This window comes from Diuraphis noxia, unplaced genomic scaffold, assembly GCF_037042655.1.
Source record: "Diuraphis noxia isolate RWA-SAM2 unplaced genomic scaffold, SU_Dnox_SAM2 contig0003, whole genome shotgun sequence".
Lineage (NCBI taxonomy): Eukaryota > Metazoa > Arthropoda > Insecta > Hemiptera > Aphididae > Diuraphis > Diuraphis noxia.
Genome location: NW_028301713.1, coordinates 18,942,745 through 18,962,047, shown reverse-complemented (window position 1 = coordinate 18,962,047; position 19,303 = coordinate 18,942,745). Strand labels below are relative to the sequence as shown.

General features: G+C 38.8%; 2 protein-coding genes and 1 pseudogene across 2 annotated transcripts; 2 read left to right on the top strand and 1 right to left on the bottom strand.

Moving 5' to 3' along the window:
- Window positions 1-1,256: 1,256 nt before the first annotated feature.
- LOC149056932 (uncharacterized) lies at window positions 1,257-2,535 on the top strand. Its single transcript, XM_089223235.1, has 3 exons — window positions 1,257-1,778; window positions 1,851-2,104; window positions 2,232-2,535. The coding sequence occupies exons 1-3, from the start codon at window positions 1,257-1,259 to the stop codon at window positions 2,533-2,535; spliced, it is 1,080 nt and encodes a 359-aa protein (XP_089079361.1).
- Window positions 2,536-4,411: 1,876 nt separating this feature from the next.
- On the bottom strand, window positions 4,412-4,962 carry LOC149056931 (uncharacterized; annotated as a pseudogene).
- Window positions 4,963-10,907: 5,945 nt separating this feature from the next.
- Window positions 10,908-17,629, top strand: LOC149056930 (uncharacterized). The gene is made up of 2 exons (XM_089223539.1): window positions 10,908-10,949; window positions 16,855-17,629. The coding sequence occupies exon 2, from the start codon at window positions 16,855-16,857 to the stop codon at window positions 17,503-17,505; it is 651 nt and encodes a 216-aa protein (XP_089079665.1). The 5' UTR covers window positions 10,908-10,949; the 3' UTR covers window positions 17,506-17,629.
- The last annotated feature ends 1,674 nt before the right edge of the window (window positions 17,630-19,303 follow it).

Here is a 19,303-nt window from a genome sequence, read left to right as displayed (position 1 = left end):
GTTGTAATAAATAAAAAAAAAATATTATAAACAACTTATATGTGTTAGTTTTTTATCTAATATCTCGTGGACGTATAGCTCAGTGGATTAGTGCGTTAAGTTAATTTCATGTTTCAGGTAAGTAAGTATAAATAATTCCCTCTACTCCCTTCACTACACACTAATCTACTGAACTGTATGTTCACATTTTTTTTTACCATTTTTACAACAGATTTAGTATATGATATGTTTACAGATGAAGTTAAACCTCAGTTCAAAGTATATGTTCCATCAGTTACATTATACTAGATTTTTTTATATTAATAGTCTGAAACATTGTTATAAATATCATTCATCATGGTTCTACCTATAATCGTATCAAAATCCGGTGTTGTACGATTGAGAACGTTTTACCTTTTTAGCAACACGATTGAGAACGATGTCGGCAGATCAAAGAAACAATATTTTGTACCTTAAAATCAAACGATTGAGAACGATTTTTCTAGCGACGTTGCCATTTATTGGATTTTGATGCAAATGCATCTTTTTTTGGTGTTATGAAACGTTGTTTTGTAAGTATAAAATGTACGACAATTCTTGCGATTAACAAGAGCCATTTTAGAGCCATTAACAATTTTATCATGGCTAGGCTTTTCCGCTCAAACTATTGCCGTTATATATACCTATATACCATACATATATACATAGGTACAAGTTATCGTCGATAACAACAGCTAGGCCTCGATAAGTATTACTGAATTAGTAACCAATTAGTACGTCCAGAACTAAACAAGTAACAATACTAAATACGATAACGATATGTACACTGTACGTATCTGCAGATATTCAACTGTAAATAATTATTAATATTGCCAAATTCAGTTGTTCGTGGTGGACAGTGCGGTAACAACGTGTAATAGTGTATAATAGTGTAATAGTGGTTTATAATGGAAAACTTTAAAATTATTACGTCTGAACGCGGAAAAGAGCTTGTATTATTAAATAATGATAAATATTCATATGTAAGGACACGCAAAGATGGATTAATGAAATGGAAATGTTCCAATAACAGTTGTAGTGCCAGTTTATTAACAAAAATAGACAAAACTTTCCATTCGTCAAATGGTAAACATGTAAATCATGCAAGTAATAACAACGAAAAAATTGAAAGACAGATTTTGAGGGAAAATTGTAAGCGAAAAGCTGAAGAAAATACATCGACAAGACCGTTAAAAATTATTAGAACAGAGTTATTAAACAGTGACTTACCAAATATTATGAACAATGATATTACATCAGTGCGAAAGGCGATTTATGATAAAAAAAGAAAACAGTATCCAATTTATCCTACTTCTTTAAATGAAGCTATATCCCAATTAAAAAATATACAAAATAATGATTTATGTATGTTTAAAAGTGAACAATTTATTTTTGTTCCTGAAACAAATGACTTCGTTTGTATAACAACTAGCCAAAATTTAAATTTTATGTCGAAACAAACCGATTTTTTTGGAGACGGTACATACGATTTTGCACCAAAATTTTTCTTACAACTATATACATTACACACATACGTGATTGGTTTTTACGTGCCTGTTGTTTATTTTTTTTTACCAAACAAAACAAAACAAATTTACATTATAATGTGGAAGTATCTTTTGCAAATATGTCCGGCTCTAAACGTTAAAAAGCTGCATCTCGACTTCGAAATTGGTGCTCACGAAGCAGTCAAAGAAATTTTTCCCAATGTCATTATCGAAACTTGCCGTTTTCATATAGCCCAAGCTTGGTGGAGAAAGGTAAGAAATACGATAATTTTGGATTTTCACTCTAATTAGTAACATTCATAATTTATATTATCTGTATGACAGATAAACGGAGAATCAAAGTTGAGAAGTGCATACAAAGACAACAATGACGAATTAGGTCAATGGCTTAAATTATTTTTTGGTTTGCCTTTTCTACTTCCCACTGATGTCGATGATGCGTTTACAAAACTTATGGCAATATGTCCAAACTTAGAAGTTGGGAGTTTATTTTCAGACTACGTGTTAAACACATACATTGAAGATGATTCGCTATTTCCTCCTATTCTTTGGGCTCAAGTACCGTCATTAAACCCAAGGTACTTAATAATATAATAATAATAATATATATAATAATAATAATGTATTCTATAGTTATTTGTAATTATATTTATCTGCTTTTATTTAGTCTGCATGTTTAAAGTAATTTATTATTTTATTTTTAAGAACCACCAATGGAGCAGAAAGTTTTCACAGAACTTATAATGGACAATTTTACAGCACACATCCTCCTACACATGCAGTAATTTCTGTTTTAAAGGAGACCCAAACACAAACCGTGGCAATAATCAACTCCATTGAAAATAATATTACAAAAACCATGGCCAGCAAAGATTATAATCGTATTGTTTCAACAATTAATTTATATAAAGAGTTTGAACAAAATAAGGACATTATAAGGTATTTACAATTAACCGGAAATAAGTACTTAGGAAAAAAATCGTGTTCTACCCTCAAAATCAACCTTTGACATTCGTCCGTATAGTAAGAAGAGCGTTACAGTCGGATTATTAATTAACAAACAAATTTCGATTATTGTGTTATTAGAATGTAAATTATCAAAAAAGATAATTACTTTAAACTTAGAACAATAGTTTACACTCATGTCTGAATCTAATTATATTTCAATTAAAAATTCCTCATCATATTCTTCTGATCTTAAATGATCACCAACATTGTTTCTGTATGATGTATTCTATAAAAGAAAAAATAATTTATGTGAAAATTGTAAACCATTGTAAAAATGATTTAACTTACCATTTTCATCTGCTTCTTTTTTATAGATTTTTTTTCATTTGTCTTCTCAACACCACGTTTTAAATTAGTTTTTGTTTTAGATGCCACACAATAAGTATGGCAGTGCAATTCTTGTCAGAGACATGTTAAATGTCCAAACAGTACACATAACGGACAAGGAGAATATAGAAATAATCACCATAAACCTGGGCAATATAACAATATCCTCAATATATAAAGCACCAAATACACCATTTAAGTTTATAAAGCCCCCAAAATTCAAAACCAAAATACGAAAATAGTCATTGGTGATTTTAATAGTCATAGCCTCAGCTGGGGATACGCTGACAACAATGAAGATGGAGAGCTTGTAGAGAAATGGGCTGACGAATGTCAAATACAACTGGTACATGACCCAAAACTACTAAGCTCCTTCAACAGTAAAAGATGGAAGAGAGGATTCAACCCAGATAATATTTTTGTTAGTGAAAATATTGAGCAGCTGTGTACAAAACAAATAGCTCAACCAATACCAAGAACACAGCACAGACTAATAATAAGTAAAATAGATACAGCGATTCACGGAATTGAAGTTCCCTTCCGAAGACGATATAACTTTAAAAAAGCAAAATGGAAAAATTTCACTAACTAGCTAGAAAATATTATTACCACGATTGAACCTACCCAAGTGAGTACGACCATTTCATAAAAAAAGTGAAGATAGTATCTAGGAAGCACATACCACGAGGGTGCCACCAAAACTATATAGCAGACATGCACAAAAATTTGGAAACCCTGTATGAGAGCTACAAAGAAAAATTCGCACTCGAGGAAGACTCAAAGAAACGACCTCCCGCAAGTGAGTGTACTAGCACCAATGTTATTTAACGTGTATACGAACGACCAACTAATTTGTGATAGAACGAAGCATTTCATATATGCTGACGACCTTGCTCTAACAGCACAAGGACTAAAATTTGAAATAATCGAAAATGCACTTAAAAAAACTCTAGAAGAGCTGACCAGATATTATTACACCAACCGTCTGAAACCAAATCCGACCAAAACTCAGGTTTGTGCTTTCCACTTAAGAAACCGAGATGCAAAAAGAATGCTTACGATCAAATGGAATGCCGTAGATCTTGAACACTGTGACCACCCCAAGAACCTTGGAGTCTACTTAGATCGAAGTCTAACGTACAAAACACACTGCGAACTGACGAAAGCCAAAGTAAGTGCAAGAAACAATATACTACAGTAGGGTAAAAAAGCCACTACTGAAACCACCGCCAACGCCACCACCACCACCGCCACCACCACCACATCCCACCGCTCCCTGCCCAGCCATAGGTGCCGCCGTCATCCGACAAAGATTTATAAATACATATATATTTTTTGTTTTTTGTTTTTTTTATTTATTTATTTATTTTTTTTTTTTTTTTTTGAGAAAGAAAAGGTACAATATTTGTTTAAGGCAAAAGGTTACAAAAATATATAATATATATTTTTCTAATGTAAAATTGATAGATTAATAAATCATGTTATATAATATATGTATAGTTTTTTTATTTTAATGAATTTTTTATTTTACAATTAATATATAATAGGTGTTAGTTATTAGATTCAATACAAGCTTTTAGTAGTAATTTTTCATCATTTGCGTATTCTTCACCCCAGAAAATCTTTCCAGTGCTTCAAGACAAATATCATCAGCCTCTTCACAGCCCCAAAAGTCAATATCATTTTGTTTATCTATGATAGTACATATTTTGTATACTCAATGCATAAAACAATAATACAATGTACATAAAACCGTTTGTTTGTTGTTGGTCAAACACAATCGTCAAATTTATGCCTAGCGTCGTTTCTAACCTAAAACAGCATAATATAAAGTTGGTAAGTACTACAATAATATTTTGTCATACTAACTTCGACAACAGAAATATTGTCTTCCTGGCTTAATACATTTTCATAAAACACACGTCTCTGTGTATTTGATAGCTAAAAAATATACATAGATTTATATAGATATATAGATATATAATATCGTATGTATAAATAAACTTGCCATTTCATCAAACACTCCATTCGCTAAAAAGTCAATGAAGCCCGCTGAAACGTTAGGTGTGTTTATATCAGATGCTTGACTGTTGTACGACATTTAAAAAAAAATCTTGGAAACGTTGAAATTTTTTAATGTGTATAAAAAATTATTAGACACATGAAAAGTATTCACGATGAACGCAAATGATGCATATACTCAGTACCGTGGATCCGATTAACATGACTGTAGTGACCATGTTTGTCTACATTATTTTATTACACGGGGTGTGTGGGTGACAGTATGCCTCCAAAGAATTCATTTACCATATTTTATGTTTAGTATTGCTTGCATATAAATCCCGAGATGTTTTCGCACACTCAAAATTGCAATTCGGCACGTGCACCAGGGTAGACAAAGAAGCTGCTATCACATCATGGTTGCTTACATACAAATTAATACATTGCAAAATGTTTTCACACACATACATACATTTTTTTTTTTTAATATCCAACACTTTAAATCCCTTCCATTTCAATATGAATTAAAAATAATGAGACATTATCTTATTAAATCAGTATAAGTCGTAATTTGTACTAAAAAGGTATTGTGTTATTAAAAGATATTTAATTTCAAAGTGATACTTTTAAAGCATTTTTTTCTCTGGTAATACGAGAATGCTGACATATTTTTTTTCTCTCTCTTCGTTATATACGGGTATTGCACAGTATCACTGATTTAGTACTGTTTTCACAGTGATATCGCTCTGGTGTGTTTATTGAAATAATAATTCAAAATGTTTAAATGTGATCAATGTGTTTCTGTTTTCTCGCGGAAAGACGCTTTGTTCAGGCATGTAAAGTACCATTATAGTACTAAACAATTTAAGTGTACTATTTGTCTAAATAATTTTACTAGAAACGATTCTCTCCAACGACACATGAAAAGTATTCACGGTGAGTAAATTTTATACAATATTAGGATTCTATCGGTGAAAATATTATTTTTATCACTATGCTTATATTATTTTCAACCGCTCGCGAGCGTGTGTGTGTGTGCGCGCGCGAGCGCGCTATATTCCAACCATATAACACTGATTTTTATTTTTCACTTAATAAATTAATACTCGTATAATAAAATATGCTATCTGAGCGTTAAAAGGGGTTTAGTATATACAACCGTACGTACATGATAGTAGTATTTAATTCGCGTTTGAAATAACAGTATTGTTCCATTTTAGGTATTTTAAACAGTAATGCACAGACTATTACAACTACAGCTACAAGTAATGCACAGCCAATTACAACTTCAGCTACAACTACAAGTATGATTTATATACATATTTATAGTTAAATAATTTACATAATTTATATTTTACAGATGATACAACCTTTGAAGATGATGATGATTTTTGTATTGCAGTGTTAGATGAGACCGAAAAAAATGGATTGAGTGAAAGTAGGTATATATCAAATGTTTTGAACTTATACTAAATTAAAATTTTTAACATAGATGATAACAACGGGTTTGATGACGGCAACGATGATGTATGTCTTGAAGCGTTGGACAGGGCCGAAAAAAGTGGCTTATTTGAAAGTACGATACATATTATAATTTTATGACAATATTTATTTGTTTGTTTTTTCAGATCGGTCTAGAATGATTGAAATATCTGATAATATTTACGTCGAGGATATACCTACCACCTGGCTCTTCGAACCAATGTATGTATGTATAATATTATCTTTAGTTATATGACCCGTTTATTCAATTAATTATTTTAGGTACACCCAGGCGGAATCATAAGCGTCCAGTGTCTGAACAATCGAGATACGATGGTATTTATAGTTATAACTTTTTAGTTTTAATATTATACTTATATATATATTTTTTTTTTTATGTAGTTAATAATTCCGAAACATCGACCTACAATATAAGAACAAAACGCCGTAGATTATTAGAAGTTTTACAAGGTGGTTTTAATTTAATAAATTCTTCTTTAAACGAGATATGCAGAGAATATTATATAAGAAATTTCGACACCCAATTATTAAATTATAAAACATTTTTAAATAACACTAAACCACATATAATCCAGTTAATTAACAGTTTTGACGGCGAAATAAAATACAACCTGAAATTGGAAGCGACATACCACAATCCTAAAATTCCCGAATCTGATGAAAACAGGGCTTTCAAAACTGCGGCAAAAGAATTTTTTCTGGCTAATGATATTCACAAACAAATAGAACAAGATTATAATAAATTACTGGAGGAACAGGAAGTGTATAAGTCAAAAGACAGTGGACTTACACTTAAATCTATTAATGGGCTGGTAGTAGGTGTCTATAAATATATTCCGTTAAGAGGGTCGTCATACATACAACTTCCGAATGACATAAAATCAAAAAAGTGTGTGCTTAATTGTCAAAACAGCGATGACATGTGTTTCAAATATTCAATTCTATCTAGACATGTCAATCAACACATTGCTCATAAAGTAGGAAAACATTACGACGATCTCGAAAACCTCTACGATTTTTCTCATTTAATTTATCCGGTAAACTATAAAGACATAAAGAAACAAATTTGAAAAATTCAATCCGTCAGTTTCAGTTAATGTTTACGGATTAAAAAACGGATCCCGAACAATACAGAACAAACATGCATCAAATAAACCTGATATGACTATCGTATATCCCCTTAAAACATCTACGGAAAAAGATAACCACTACAATTTGCTATTAATATCTAATAACTAATAAAATTTTTTCTAGATCTTGCTAAAGCGTTCGACATGGTAAATCATTCGGAATTAATTAGAATTCTACCTAGTTTTGGTATGAAAACAAGTAGTATAAAATGGTTTACAAGTTATTTATTTAAAAGAAATCAAATAGTTATGATAAATGGTGTTCTAAGTGAGGAAAGGGAAATAATATGTGGAGTACCTCAGGGCAGTGTACTTGGTCCGATCTTTTTTATACTATACATAAATACTATATGCAATCTAAAAATTGATGGGAAAATAATTACATATGCAGATGATACATGTTTGCTTTTTTCTGGTCCCACTTGGGATTCAGTATATCTAAAGTCGGAAAATGAATTGACAAGAGTTGTCAATCATTTAAGCTAAAGGAAACTATTATTAAATATAAAAAAAAACAGTTTTTATGACTTTTACTATAAACAAAGAAAATATGCCTTCCGATAAAATCACTGTCCATTATTGTAGAGATAAGGAGCAATGTAATAATAATATTTGCAAATCAATTTCAAAAGTACCATTTACACGATACCTGGGTATTACCTTTGATGAAAACCTAAGGTGGAATGTACATATAGATAACATAGTTAATCGTTTAAGAATATCAGTGCATAAATTCTGTAAACTTAAAGATATTTTTCCTATTAACATTGTACGTAATATATATTTATCATTATATCAAGCGGTCTTTCAATATGGCATTAGAGTATGTGGAGGTCTTACTCAAAAAGCTATTAAACCACTACAACTGCAACAAAATAAAATTATTAGAATATGTCTAAATAAATACTGTTTAGAAGGATCTACGTCTCAAAACTATAAAGAATTTAAAGTTTTGCCTATTAATTCACTGTATAAGAAAATTGCAATTATGTGGGTAGTAAAAAATAGGGAAAATTGGTTTAATATAGATAAATCCAAACAAACTAGGGAAATTAGGGCATATGATACTAAAATTAATTATACGTTAACTTCATTTGGTCAAAGGTTTGTGGATTATCTTAGTCCGAAATTTTATAACTCCCTAGATTTAGATTTAAAAAAGAAAATAATCGAAAATCCTAAATATGCAAAAAATATTATTAAAAATTGGTTGATATTAAATATTGAATAAAATGTACCTATATCTTAATATTAACCATTATATATTATATTATATTATATTATATTTTATATTTTGTTCTAATCTTTACTTCATTTATTTCAATTAACTTGTATATTTTGTATATAATTACTAAACTTGTTTATCCTGTTATCATAAGCAATTTGTATATTATTATTAGTAAGTAATATTAACTCCCTACCTTCATCACAAGCTATGCTTAAAGAAGGTAGGTATAAATTTAAGAATTATTGTATTATTGTATATATTATAATTGTACAATTAATCTTTTATTTAAAATAAAAAAAAAAAAAAAAAAATAACACGAAACATCACTTCTGTCTGATAACCAATTTTTCGAGACTTATTAATAATCAAATGACGTCAAACAAACATTATTCGAAGTATTACAAAAGATGTTTATCTAAATTTAACAACACACCAGCAAAAACCGCTATTGAGGGCCTGCGTTACCAAAAGCAATTCTGCGGGGATCATAAATCAATTTCGCCAATTATGCCAACAACTAACACAAAAGTCAAGTTTGATAAAGTGGAACATACTCAGTTCCACCCGTTCATAATATTCACTGATTTTGAAAGTATACTAGACAAAAATAATGCTAATGCAGGTCCTAACACTAAGCTTATTCAAAACCATAATTGTATGAGTTATTGTATACATGTAGTATCAAATAACGTTCCTGAAGCGCTGTTGAAAAAATTTAAAATACCTAGGAAACCTATTGTTTATAGAGGAAATGAAAATACGAGTTACGATTCGATAGCTCTACGATTCGTGAAAGATGTAACCGAAATTGCAAATCGAATCGATATGCTTTTATGTACAAATATAAGTATTAAGATGACAGCGGAAGAGATTTTAAAACACTCTAAAGCAACAAAATGTCAGGTGTGCGATAAATCGTTTGTTTTAAACGATGTCACTAAAGTTGAAGATCATTGTAACTTAACTGGGAAGTTTAGGTGTACATTGTGCAGTTCGTGCAACCTTAAACTGAAGCGTCCGGACTTTGTGGCATGTGTGTTTCATAATTTATCAAATTACGATGCACATTTTATCGTTCGAAAACTTTGGTTTGACAATAAAAAAATTTCAGTCATCCCCAACAGCGAGGAGAAGAATATGTCATTCACAAAACATATTAATAACCGGTTTAGTATTAGATTTATAGATTCGTTGAGGTTTATGAGCTCGAGTTTGTCCAGCTTGGCAAATGATTTAGTTGCGGCAGGTCAAGACAAATTTAATGAAACGTCGAAAGTATTCACAAAAGATGAATTGCCATTAACAACGCGAAAAGGTTGTTTTCCTTATGTATATTTGAGCGATTGGGGAAAACTAAACGAAACATCTCTTCCGGCCAAACATACATTTTATTCCTCGCTTCAGGATGAGCACATTCCAGACGAAGATTATGAACATGCACTTAAAGTATGGGATAAATTTAAGTGTAAAAATCTGGGTGAATACAGTGACTTGTATTTAAAAATTGACACCCTCATACTGGCAGATGTGTTTCAAAATTTTAGAAATTTATGTTTTAAAATTTACGGCTTTGACCCGGCTTATTATTACACTGCGCCAGGGTTTTCTTTTGCATGTATGTTAAAACATACTAAAGTCGAGATTGAGTTAATATCTGATTATACGATGTTGCTCGCGGTGGAGAAAGGAATCAGGAGTGGGATGACGCAGGCTAGCAAACGATATTCAAAGTCTAATCATCCTGACGCAACCAGTTACGATTCCAATAAAGAACATAACTACATTATATACATTGATGCGTGCAATTTGTACGGGTGGTCTATGAAGAAAAAATTACCTTTAAATAATTTTAAATGGTATGAAGGCGACGTTAATTCGGCGTTATCATTGTTAGAACAACTGGATGAAAATTCAAATATGGGTTTTGTCGCGGTCGTTATCGCAACGACCGCGGCGTCTCTATCGACGTCCGCGAGATCGCGACCGACAACCGGTCTGGCCGCCGCCTGCGGCACGGCCGCCGGCCCGGCCAGCGGCGGTGACGGCGGCGACAGCTTTAGCCGGACCGCCGTCAACGTCGTACGCAGTGACAATCGTAATATATATAATATATATATTGTATTCGGACAATAAACGTGTGTGTCTAAATAATACGTTGTAGTATTTATTTATTTAAGTTCCAAACCGTTCCTACACCTACATTGGCGCAGTCGAGTAAGGAGTAAGGTAAGTGCTAATTTTAATAAAAATAATTTTACGTAAATTAAAGTAAATTAGCACATATCAGGTTAAAAGAACCTACAATAGGTGTCCTGATCATACCGGTTCCTAATATTTTTATTCAGATTTTTTTTTTTTATTATTAATAAAATATTAAGGGCTTGTCCAATCTAAGGTGGTAAATGGTAGCAAAATTTGCATAATTTAGCGTAATTCCTTCAGTGCTAAACTTGGTTTAGGCTATTTATAGATTGGAAAGTACATATCTCTACCAGCGATAGCCCGAGTTACGTAATATCGTATCCATCGTAATTTAATTAGATAGATAATAGCAATTAAATTTAATCTGCACAATGGTTACTAAATGCATTAGTGAGTTAAATATTGTCGATATTAACAGGGAATTATTGAAACGTGGTATTGAGACCGGGGGGTCCAAGGCCGATAAACTCTTGGCTTTAGAAGAGTATATTCGGACCAAGGAAAGCATTGACCCAAGATCAGTACGGTTTGGGGAAACTGACGAGACGTCAGCCCAGGTACCGGAAGGGAAAACATCGGAGGCTCAAACTGAGGAGGATGAGGTCAACTCTGAAAAGAACTTGATAAATCAGTTTATGGAGCAGATGTTAGACAGGCTGGAGGGGTTGGAAACAACGGTCGACAAGCAACAATTGACAATCGCTACTCTCAGCGAGAGCGTGGAACGCTTGGAGCGGGAGTTAGCAGAAGAAAAGCATAGGTCGACCGAGCGGGTGGAGCAAGCAAGTTGCTCATGCCGTGAAAATTCCCAACAACCATCAACCAGCCATATATCCGGAGCCAATCAGATTTGCCCGGACGAAAGTCAAAATCGTCCGGTCAAAACTCAAAGTGTGAGTTTTGAGAGCCGATGGGCGAATATACGGAGCAGATTGACCGGGGAAAACCCGAGAAATCGGAGTTCTTCCGGAGTTTCCGGTAACCGGTCCGGAGTGTCCGGTGAAATGTCCGGAGTCTTCGGTAATCTGTCCGGAGTGTCCGGTGAAGTGTCCGGCGGAAGTCATGAGGAAGCGTTACGGAGTAGTTTTTCCGGAGTAAAACGCGTGCATTTCCCGGACAGCCTGCTCATCCCTCAAAATGAGCTAAATATGGCCCGTGCGTCGATACCAGAGTTTGCCGGTAAGAGGGAGGAAGACCCAGTGCGGTTTTTGCTCCAGGCCGAGGCAATACTTGAAGAAACTGGTATCCACAAGGCTAGATGGGTGACCGTTTTGGCCCCTCAGCTGAAGGCACAGGCAGGAACATGGTGGGGAACCATGAGAGCGTTGGACTTACCATGGCAAGAGTTCAGGTCTGAACTATTGGAAAAGTTCAACGGGGACGAGTTGCAGTCGAGTCTGCAATCAGAATTGTTGAGCACCGCTCAGACCAAGACCGAAACACTGGGGGAGTATGTCCTACACAAGTACCAGTTGTATCGGAGGTTAAACCTTGGTCTGACAGAAGAAGCGGTGGTAATGACAGTGATTGGACTCATGCGTGATGAATTTAGAATTCATGCACGTATACAGCGACTGAAATCGTTCAGCGAATTACGAGCGCTTGCCCATGTTCTGGATGGTAGCAAGGCCGTAATATCGGATAAGGCGGGAGTGAGCACCAACGTACCACCAAAGTTAAAATGGTTGGATAAACGAAAAGCTGAGAGTGCTGAGAAATCCCAGGTGCCGAATCCGATGCAACGACTATCTTCGGGAGCAGGATGCAGGGTATGTGGTAGTCATGACCACTGGCAAGCTGCATGTCCAAAAAGAAAGTCGGAGTCGGGAAACGCCAAAACGACCGGCGGGACCGCCGGGTCCCGGCCGGCCAGGAAGTAACCGGCGGAAAAGTCACGAGTCGTCCGAAGAGTGGTAAGCAACGAAGTTCAACTCGGGCAGTGAGTAACGTTCCGATACAGGAACCACAAATTACAAGAACTGACCCGAAAAAACGGAACTTCGGAGCAATACGGACCGGAGACTCGGGAAATGGCCCGAAGAAGTCGGACCAAAAGAGTTCTGAACCGGTAAAATCCGGTAAGAACGGCATTCCTCCGGAGAAAAACTTTGGTCACCCGAAGATAAGCTCCGGAGTGAGGAGTTGTCCGGTGAAAACCGTCGAGCCTCCGGAGAAACACCGGAGAAAGCGCCGAAATCACCCGAGAAAACCCATTGAAAACGACGTTCCGGTAAAGGTACCACAGTTCGTGACAATGGACCGGGAAAATGATTCGGTGATGGAAACGGGTTCCGACCACCTGGACAACAGGTCGGGAAAATCTTTAAGAGTCGAAAGTGTTCCGGACAAAAGTGAAAATCCCACCGAAGTGAGTGATGTTTCCAATAAAAATGTCGCGGACAGCATTTCAAGTGATGCGGAACAAGATGAGTTAACACAGGAGTTGTTAATTTGTCCGGTCACAGCCGAAGATTTTTCCGAGGAGTTTATTCCTTATCCACGGGAAAAGTGCAAGAGGAGAGACTCAGATACGGACTCAAAGTTCGAGTTGAGAGAACTCTTTTCGGATCTGCGGACCGGAGTGTTAGAGTCTCCAGCCATTGCAACGGTGTCAACGGGGAAAACTACAGTAACGGATATTCCGTTACCGGCCATAGAACTAGAGTTTGCACTCGGGGCAGTAGTAGCGCTACTGGACTCCCAGGCGGCGAGGACATACGTCAAACCGTGGGTGGCAAAGAAGTTTGGCCGGAGTTTTACCGAAGAACCGGAGACTGTCCGGATGGCGGACGGTCGGACCCAAGAAATTACGGAGTTTTCCGAATTTCGGGCCCAGATAGTGGATCTGGAGGTAAGCTTCAGGGCAGCAGTGTTAGACGATCTCATCGGAGATGTCTTCCTGGGTCATGATTTCCTCGTGGAGCAACAAGTCGCTTGGGACTATAGCGGTTGCATAATCCACCTGGGGAAAGAAAGACGTGTTTCCGTGAGTTGGAGAAATCCAGTAACTCCGGTCACCGTAGGAGTGGACCTAACAACCGCAGGATTACCCGAAGGAGAGTACGGTATGCGGGTCAAAGAAGTCCTATGCCAATATCCGGAGGTTTTCTCCGGAGAAGTAGGCAGAACTCGGGTGATAGAGCACCAGATCCGTCTCAAGGATCCAAATCCGGTGGCTCTAAACGCTTACGGGTACTCCCGAGAGAAAACGAGGTGATTGCCGAAATGGTGCGAGACATGGAAGAACAGGGTTTTGTTGAACCTAGCATCTCTCCATGGGCTGCACCGGTGGTACTCGTGAAGAAAAAGGATGGCTCACGTAGATTCTGCGTTGACTATCGCCGTCTGAACATGCAGACGGAGTCGGACGCTCACCCGATGCCGGATCTCCATGACATGGTCCGAGGAATGGGTGGAGCGAAGATTTACAGCACCATGGATTTGAAATCAGGATACTGGCAGGTGGGTCTCTCACCAGAGACACGTCCACTCACGGCGTTTAGGACCCAAATAGGATTATTCCAGTTCAGAGTAATGCCTTTTGGACTTAAAAACGCCCCCGCCACATTCTGTCGCTTGGTAAGCGAGGTCTTCCGTGGGTTAGTTGGTAAATTTGTGTTGGTTTATTTGGATGATATTGTGGTATACTCGGAGAGTCCCGATCAACATCTAAACCACTTGCAGAGAGTCTTGGAGCGACTCCAGTCTTACGGTCTGACGTGCCAACCGAAAAAATGTACATTCGGGGTGGCACAGATCAAATTCCTAGGACACGTCGTGGACGGTGAAGGAATAGACCGGGAACCGGAGAAACTGACGGCGATTCAAGAACTACCGGTCCCAAAAAAGACAAAGGACGTGTTACGGGTATTAGGCGTTTGTGGTTGGTACAGCCAATTCGTGCCACACTACGCCGAGATCACAGCACCACTCACGAGTCTGTTGGCCAAAGGGACCAAATGGCGTTGGTCAGAAATTGAGCAAGAGGCGTTCCGGAAGTTGAAGGAGTCTTTGGTGTCCGCACCACGGCTCTGCCCTCCTCTTCCGGGTAAGCCATTCAATCTACAGACCGACGCAAGCGAAGTCGGAGTTGGTGCCGTGCTCTTCCAGCGGGGGGAGAGTGGTGATAGGAAAATCATTTCCTACGCCAGCAAAAAACTCAATCCAGCACAGGGAAGATACTCGGCAGTCGAACGTGAATGTCTAGCCATAGTTTGGGCGGTTGACAGGTTTAGGCCATATCTTGAGTCTGGTAAGTTTATGTTATTCACGGATAACGCGGCACTCCGATGGTTACAGCAAGCCCGCTGTACCAACAGCAAACTAACGCGATGGGCGCCACAACTCGGGGCTTTCGATTTTGAAATCCGGCACGTGCCTGGAGTAGAAAATGAAGCAGCCGACGCGCTATCCCGTTGTCCGGTGGGACCGAATACAGTGGACGAAGAATCGTTGGAGAACAATATCCACGATCCCCCTGTGATTCGGCCCGGAGTGTCCGAAGAAACTTCCGGAGTCTTCGGTGATCTGTCCGGCGTGTCCGGAGGATCCGGTGTGGGTGCAACCCAGTGTGGAGCGATCCAGCCGAAGAGGGATGACGAAAACGTCACATGGCAAGTTGTCCGAGAGTGGCAACAAAATGACCCGAACATACGGGAGATAGTTGGTAAACTCTCCGGAGACGGTGCAAGGTTCGGTCGTCTTCGGAAGTTGTACATCATCCGGGACAAGGTGTTGCACCGCCACCCACGATCCATCGCGCATGGAGAAGAGGGGGTGGTTGTTCCGGTGGACAAGGACCAGATTCTGCTACAAAGGTTTCACGACCACGATACAGCGAATCACCCAGGGTGGAAAGAAATGTACCGAAGCATAAAGAGTCGTTTCTTTTGGGCCGGTATGCGTGAAGCAGTGCGAAATTACGTGCGGGCGTGCGACGTTTGTGCACGTGTAAAACCACTGAATCGCAAACCAGAAGATCGGATATGCACCCGAGTCCCACGGCAACCTTGGGAGGTGCTGAGCATCGATCTTATGGGTCCATACCCACGAACGCAGAGGGGTAAGACAACGATTTTGGTAGTAACTGATTGTTACAGTCGCTGGGTAGAGGCGTACCCCTTAGGAAAGGCGACGACCAAATCGATTGTGGATACATTCGAACGGGAGTTGTTCCCACGGTTCGGATACCCGAGGGCATTATTGTCAGATAATGGCCCGCAGTTCGTGTCCAAGGCAATAGGAGACGCACTAAGGAGGTGGGGAGTGGAAGGATGGACGACTCCAATATACCACCCGCGTGCCAACCCGGTAGAAAGGCAAAATCAAGAGTTGAAGAAAGGGTTTCGAACCTTACTTGTTGATAAGCCTCATCATCTGTGGGATGTCTACCTGCCACACGTGTTGTTCTCCGTAAGAAACAGGGAAAACCGAAACACCGGACAGTCACCGGCCAAAATGATGTTTGGTCGGGAGATCAAGGCCCCCGGAGATTGGTAGCTCGAGCTGGCCGAAGGATCCCGGGACGCGGGCAAAAATGGTCCGGAGTTGTCCGGAGCAGCGCGGAAACCTCCGGTAGAAATCGAAGATTCTCCGGTGGAACCAGATGATATTCCTGTGGTAGAGGGGGGGGACCCGGTGGTTTCCGGCCCCAAGGGCCCCAGGACCCATATACCCCCAGAATCCCCGGGAAGAAACAATCTGTCGGTAGGGGATTGGGTATACTACAAAGCGCATCCGCAGTCAAGTGCGGAGAAGCGTTTTCACGCGGGGTTCGCCCCGAAATGGTTAGGTCCGGTTAAGTTGGGTAAACCACTAGGAACTGGAGTGTTCTTGACGGAGGGTAAACACCCTACTAAGTTACATGTCTCAGCGATGAAGCGAGCTGTAGGACCGTCAGAGAACACTAACTAATCATACCTTGTTTCAGATGGCAGAACGCGCCAATAACCCGCCACCAAACCGCAACAACCGGCCATCCCGTGGCATGATTGCCACTCACGTGGAGAAGCTCCGGGCAATGGCCGCGCAGTTGTTGCGGGAAGCCAGGAGGCTCTCCGGGGATGGACCGGAGGACACGGTGGGCGGTTGGTCGGCCGAACGCGCGGCCACCGCGTCGTTCGGCCGGATACGAGCAAGCCCGACTGCATGGGCCTTGTTCGAGCGGGGTTTCGCCGAGGGACGCCGGTCCACCCGAGCGAACACCCCACAGCCCGAAGCCGCCAGGCCCAGGGCAGGACCACCCGGGCGAGTGCCACCTCGTCGAACAGCACCGGCGTACCAGCGCCACGACGTCCGGGATGGACGTGGCCGGTTCCGGCGGCCAGCGGGGCAGCCGCAAGCCGACCCGACCGACGAGCGGCCCGTGGTGCAGCCGCAAGCCCAGCAGCCCGTGGTGCAGCCGCAAGCCCAGCAGCCCGTGGTGCAGCCGCAAGCCCAGCAGCCCGTGGTGCAGCAGCCAGCAGAGCAGCAGCTAACTCCACCAGCAGGCACCCAGGAGCAGCAGCTAGCCACGGTGGAGCGGTGGATCCAGGCCATGGAGGTGACGCCCGGGGACCCGGTAATCCTCCACGTGGACTAGGTTGCTCGGTCGCGTCTCGTGGACTCGGGGGGGAGTATGTCGCGGTCGTTATCGCAACGACCGCGGCGTCTCTATCGACGTCCGCGAGATCGCGACCGACAACCGGTCTGGCCGCCGCCTGCGGCACGGCCGCCGGCCCGGCCAGCGGCGGTGACGGCGGCGACAGCTTTAGCCGGACCGCCGTCAACGTCGTACGCAGTGACAATCGTAATATATATATATATATTGTATTCGGACAATAAACGTGTGTGTCTAAATAATACGTTGTAGTATTTATTTATTTAAGTTCCAAACCGTTCCTACACCTACAGTTTGATCTACGATGTTGATGTGTCATATCCCGATACTTTGCACGATGAGCACAATGTTTTACCTTATTTACCGGAAACAACAAAACCTGATGGTAGCAATGTTACAAAATTATTTGCGACGTTCCACGTCAAGAAAAACATTATGTTGTTCATTATATGGCACTCAAACAATCAATTTCGGCGGGCCTAGTAGTGGATAAGGTACACAGAGTCGTACAATTGCTCAAACTGCTTGGCTTGCACCGTATATAGATAAGAACACAGAAATGAGAAAAAATGCAAAAAACAAATTCAAGGAAAACTTTTTTAAGCATATGAATAATGCCGTAAGTTAAGATAGAACTAATTATTATTATTACTATTATTATTAATATGTAATGATTTATTTATTTATTGATTTACTTTTATACAGATATTTGGAAAAACGATGGAATCTAAACGCAATCGCAAAAAAATTGTACTCGTCACTGACGCCTTGAGGATGCAAAAACTTGTTAACAAACCTACGTTTAAGGACGTCACAATATACAGGGTGATTCTTTTATCAAACAACACTCATTATTTCAAAAACTATTGACTTTTTTCAAATTTTTTTTTTTTCAAAATTTTAGAACCATCTTGTTCTAGAACTATATATTTTTTTAAATATATCCACCCTTATATTTATCAGGTTAACCATTATAAACTTTTGATTTTCAAATTACAACCTATACTTAAAATTTCATAAACTAAAAAGGCTATTTTTTCAATGAATTTTCACGTTTAAATTTTCATTTTTCGTTAATCCGTTTACAAGATATAGCCTCCCAAAGTTGGGTGGTTTTGGGTGGTGTTTGTGTGTTATAGGTGTATGTTAGGTGGTATTTACACACAAACACCATATAAGTGTTGTTTGATAAAAGAATCACCCTGTATAGTGAAAATGTGTGTGCTGTACACATGAAGAACATAGAAATAACATTTGACAAACCTATTACATGCGGGATGGCTATATTAGATATTTCAAAAACTCTAATGTACGACTTCCATTATAATGTCATGAAAAAACATTACAAGAATAATATTTCTTTAATGTACAATGTAGAAAAAAAAAATTATAATCTTAAACATTATTAACGTACCATTTTTTCAATGCAAATACTTTATACAATGTACATTTTTGTGGATTGAAATCCTTATGAAAAATACAGCATGGTAGTGTTTCTCCGTTCAATTCACAAAGCCGCGGGCATTCAGAGTTTTCCAAATTGAAGACTGTGACGTGTGGCATAAACTCGCTGATAATCTGTTGTTTCTGAGAGCCCTTAACGTAAATTCTTTCGAATTTGAACGAATGAAATATTTTCTGTATTTCTCGATACTCTACATCACCATATTCCAACGATAAACCATGATATAAACGCTCCAGCCAACTGTTTACACTTTGACTTTTTGCATCTTGTTTTAAAGATGTATGTTTAAATATCCAGCGTTGGTTGGACCATGTT

What these genes read in the sequence shown, in the direction of transcription:
- LOC149056932 (XM_089223235.1), top strand. Translation starts at nt 1,257, where the DNA reads ATGAACAATGATATTACATCAGTGCGAAAGGCGATTTATGATAAAAAA. An exon ending in CCCAAGCTTGGTGGAGAAAG is followed by an intron (nt 1,779 to 1,850) that starts GTAAGAAATACG and finishes TCTGTATGACAG; the next exon opens with ATAAACGGAGAATCAAAGTT. An exon ending in GTACCGTCATTAAACCCAAG is followed by an intron (nt 2,105 to 2,231) that starts GTACTTAATAAT and finishes TTTATTTTTAAG; the next exon opens with AACCACCAATGGAGCAGAAA.
- LOC149056930 (XM_089223539.1), top strand. Translation starts at nt 16,855, where the DNA reads ATGGCAGAACGCGCCAATAACCCGCCACCAAACCGCAACAACCGGCCA.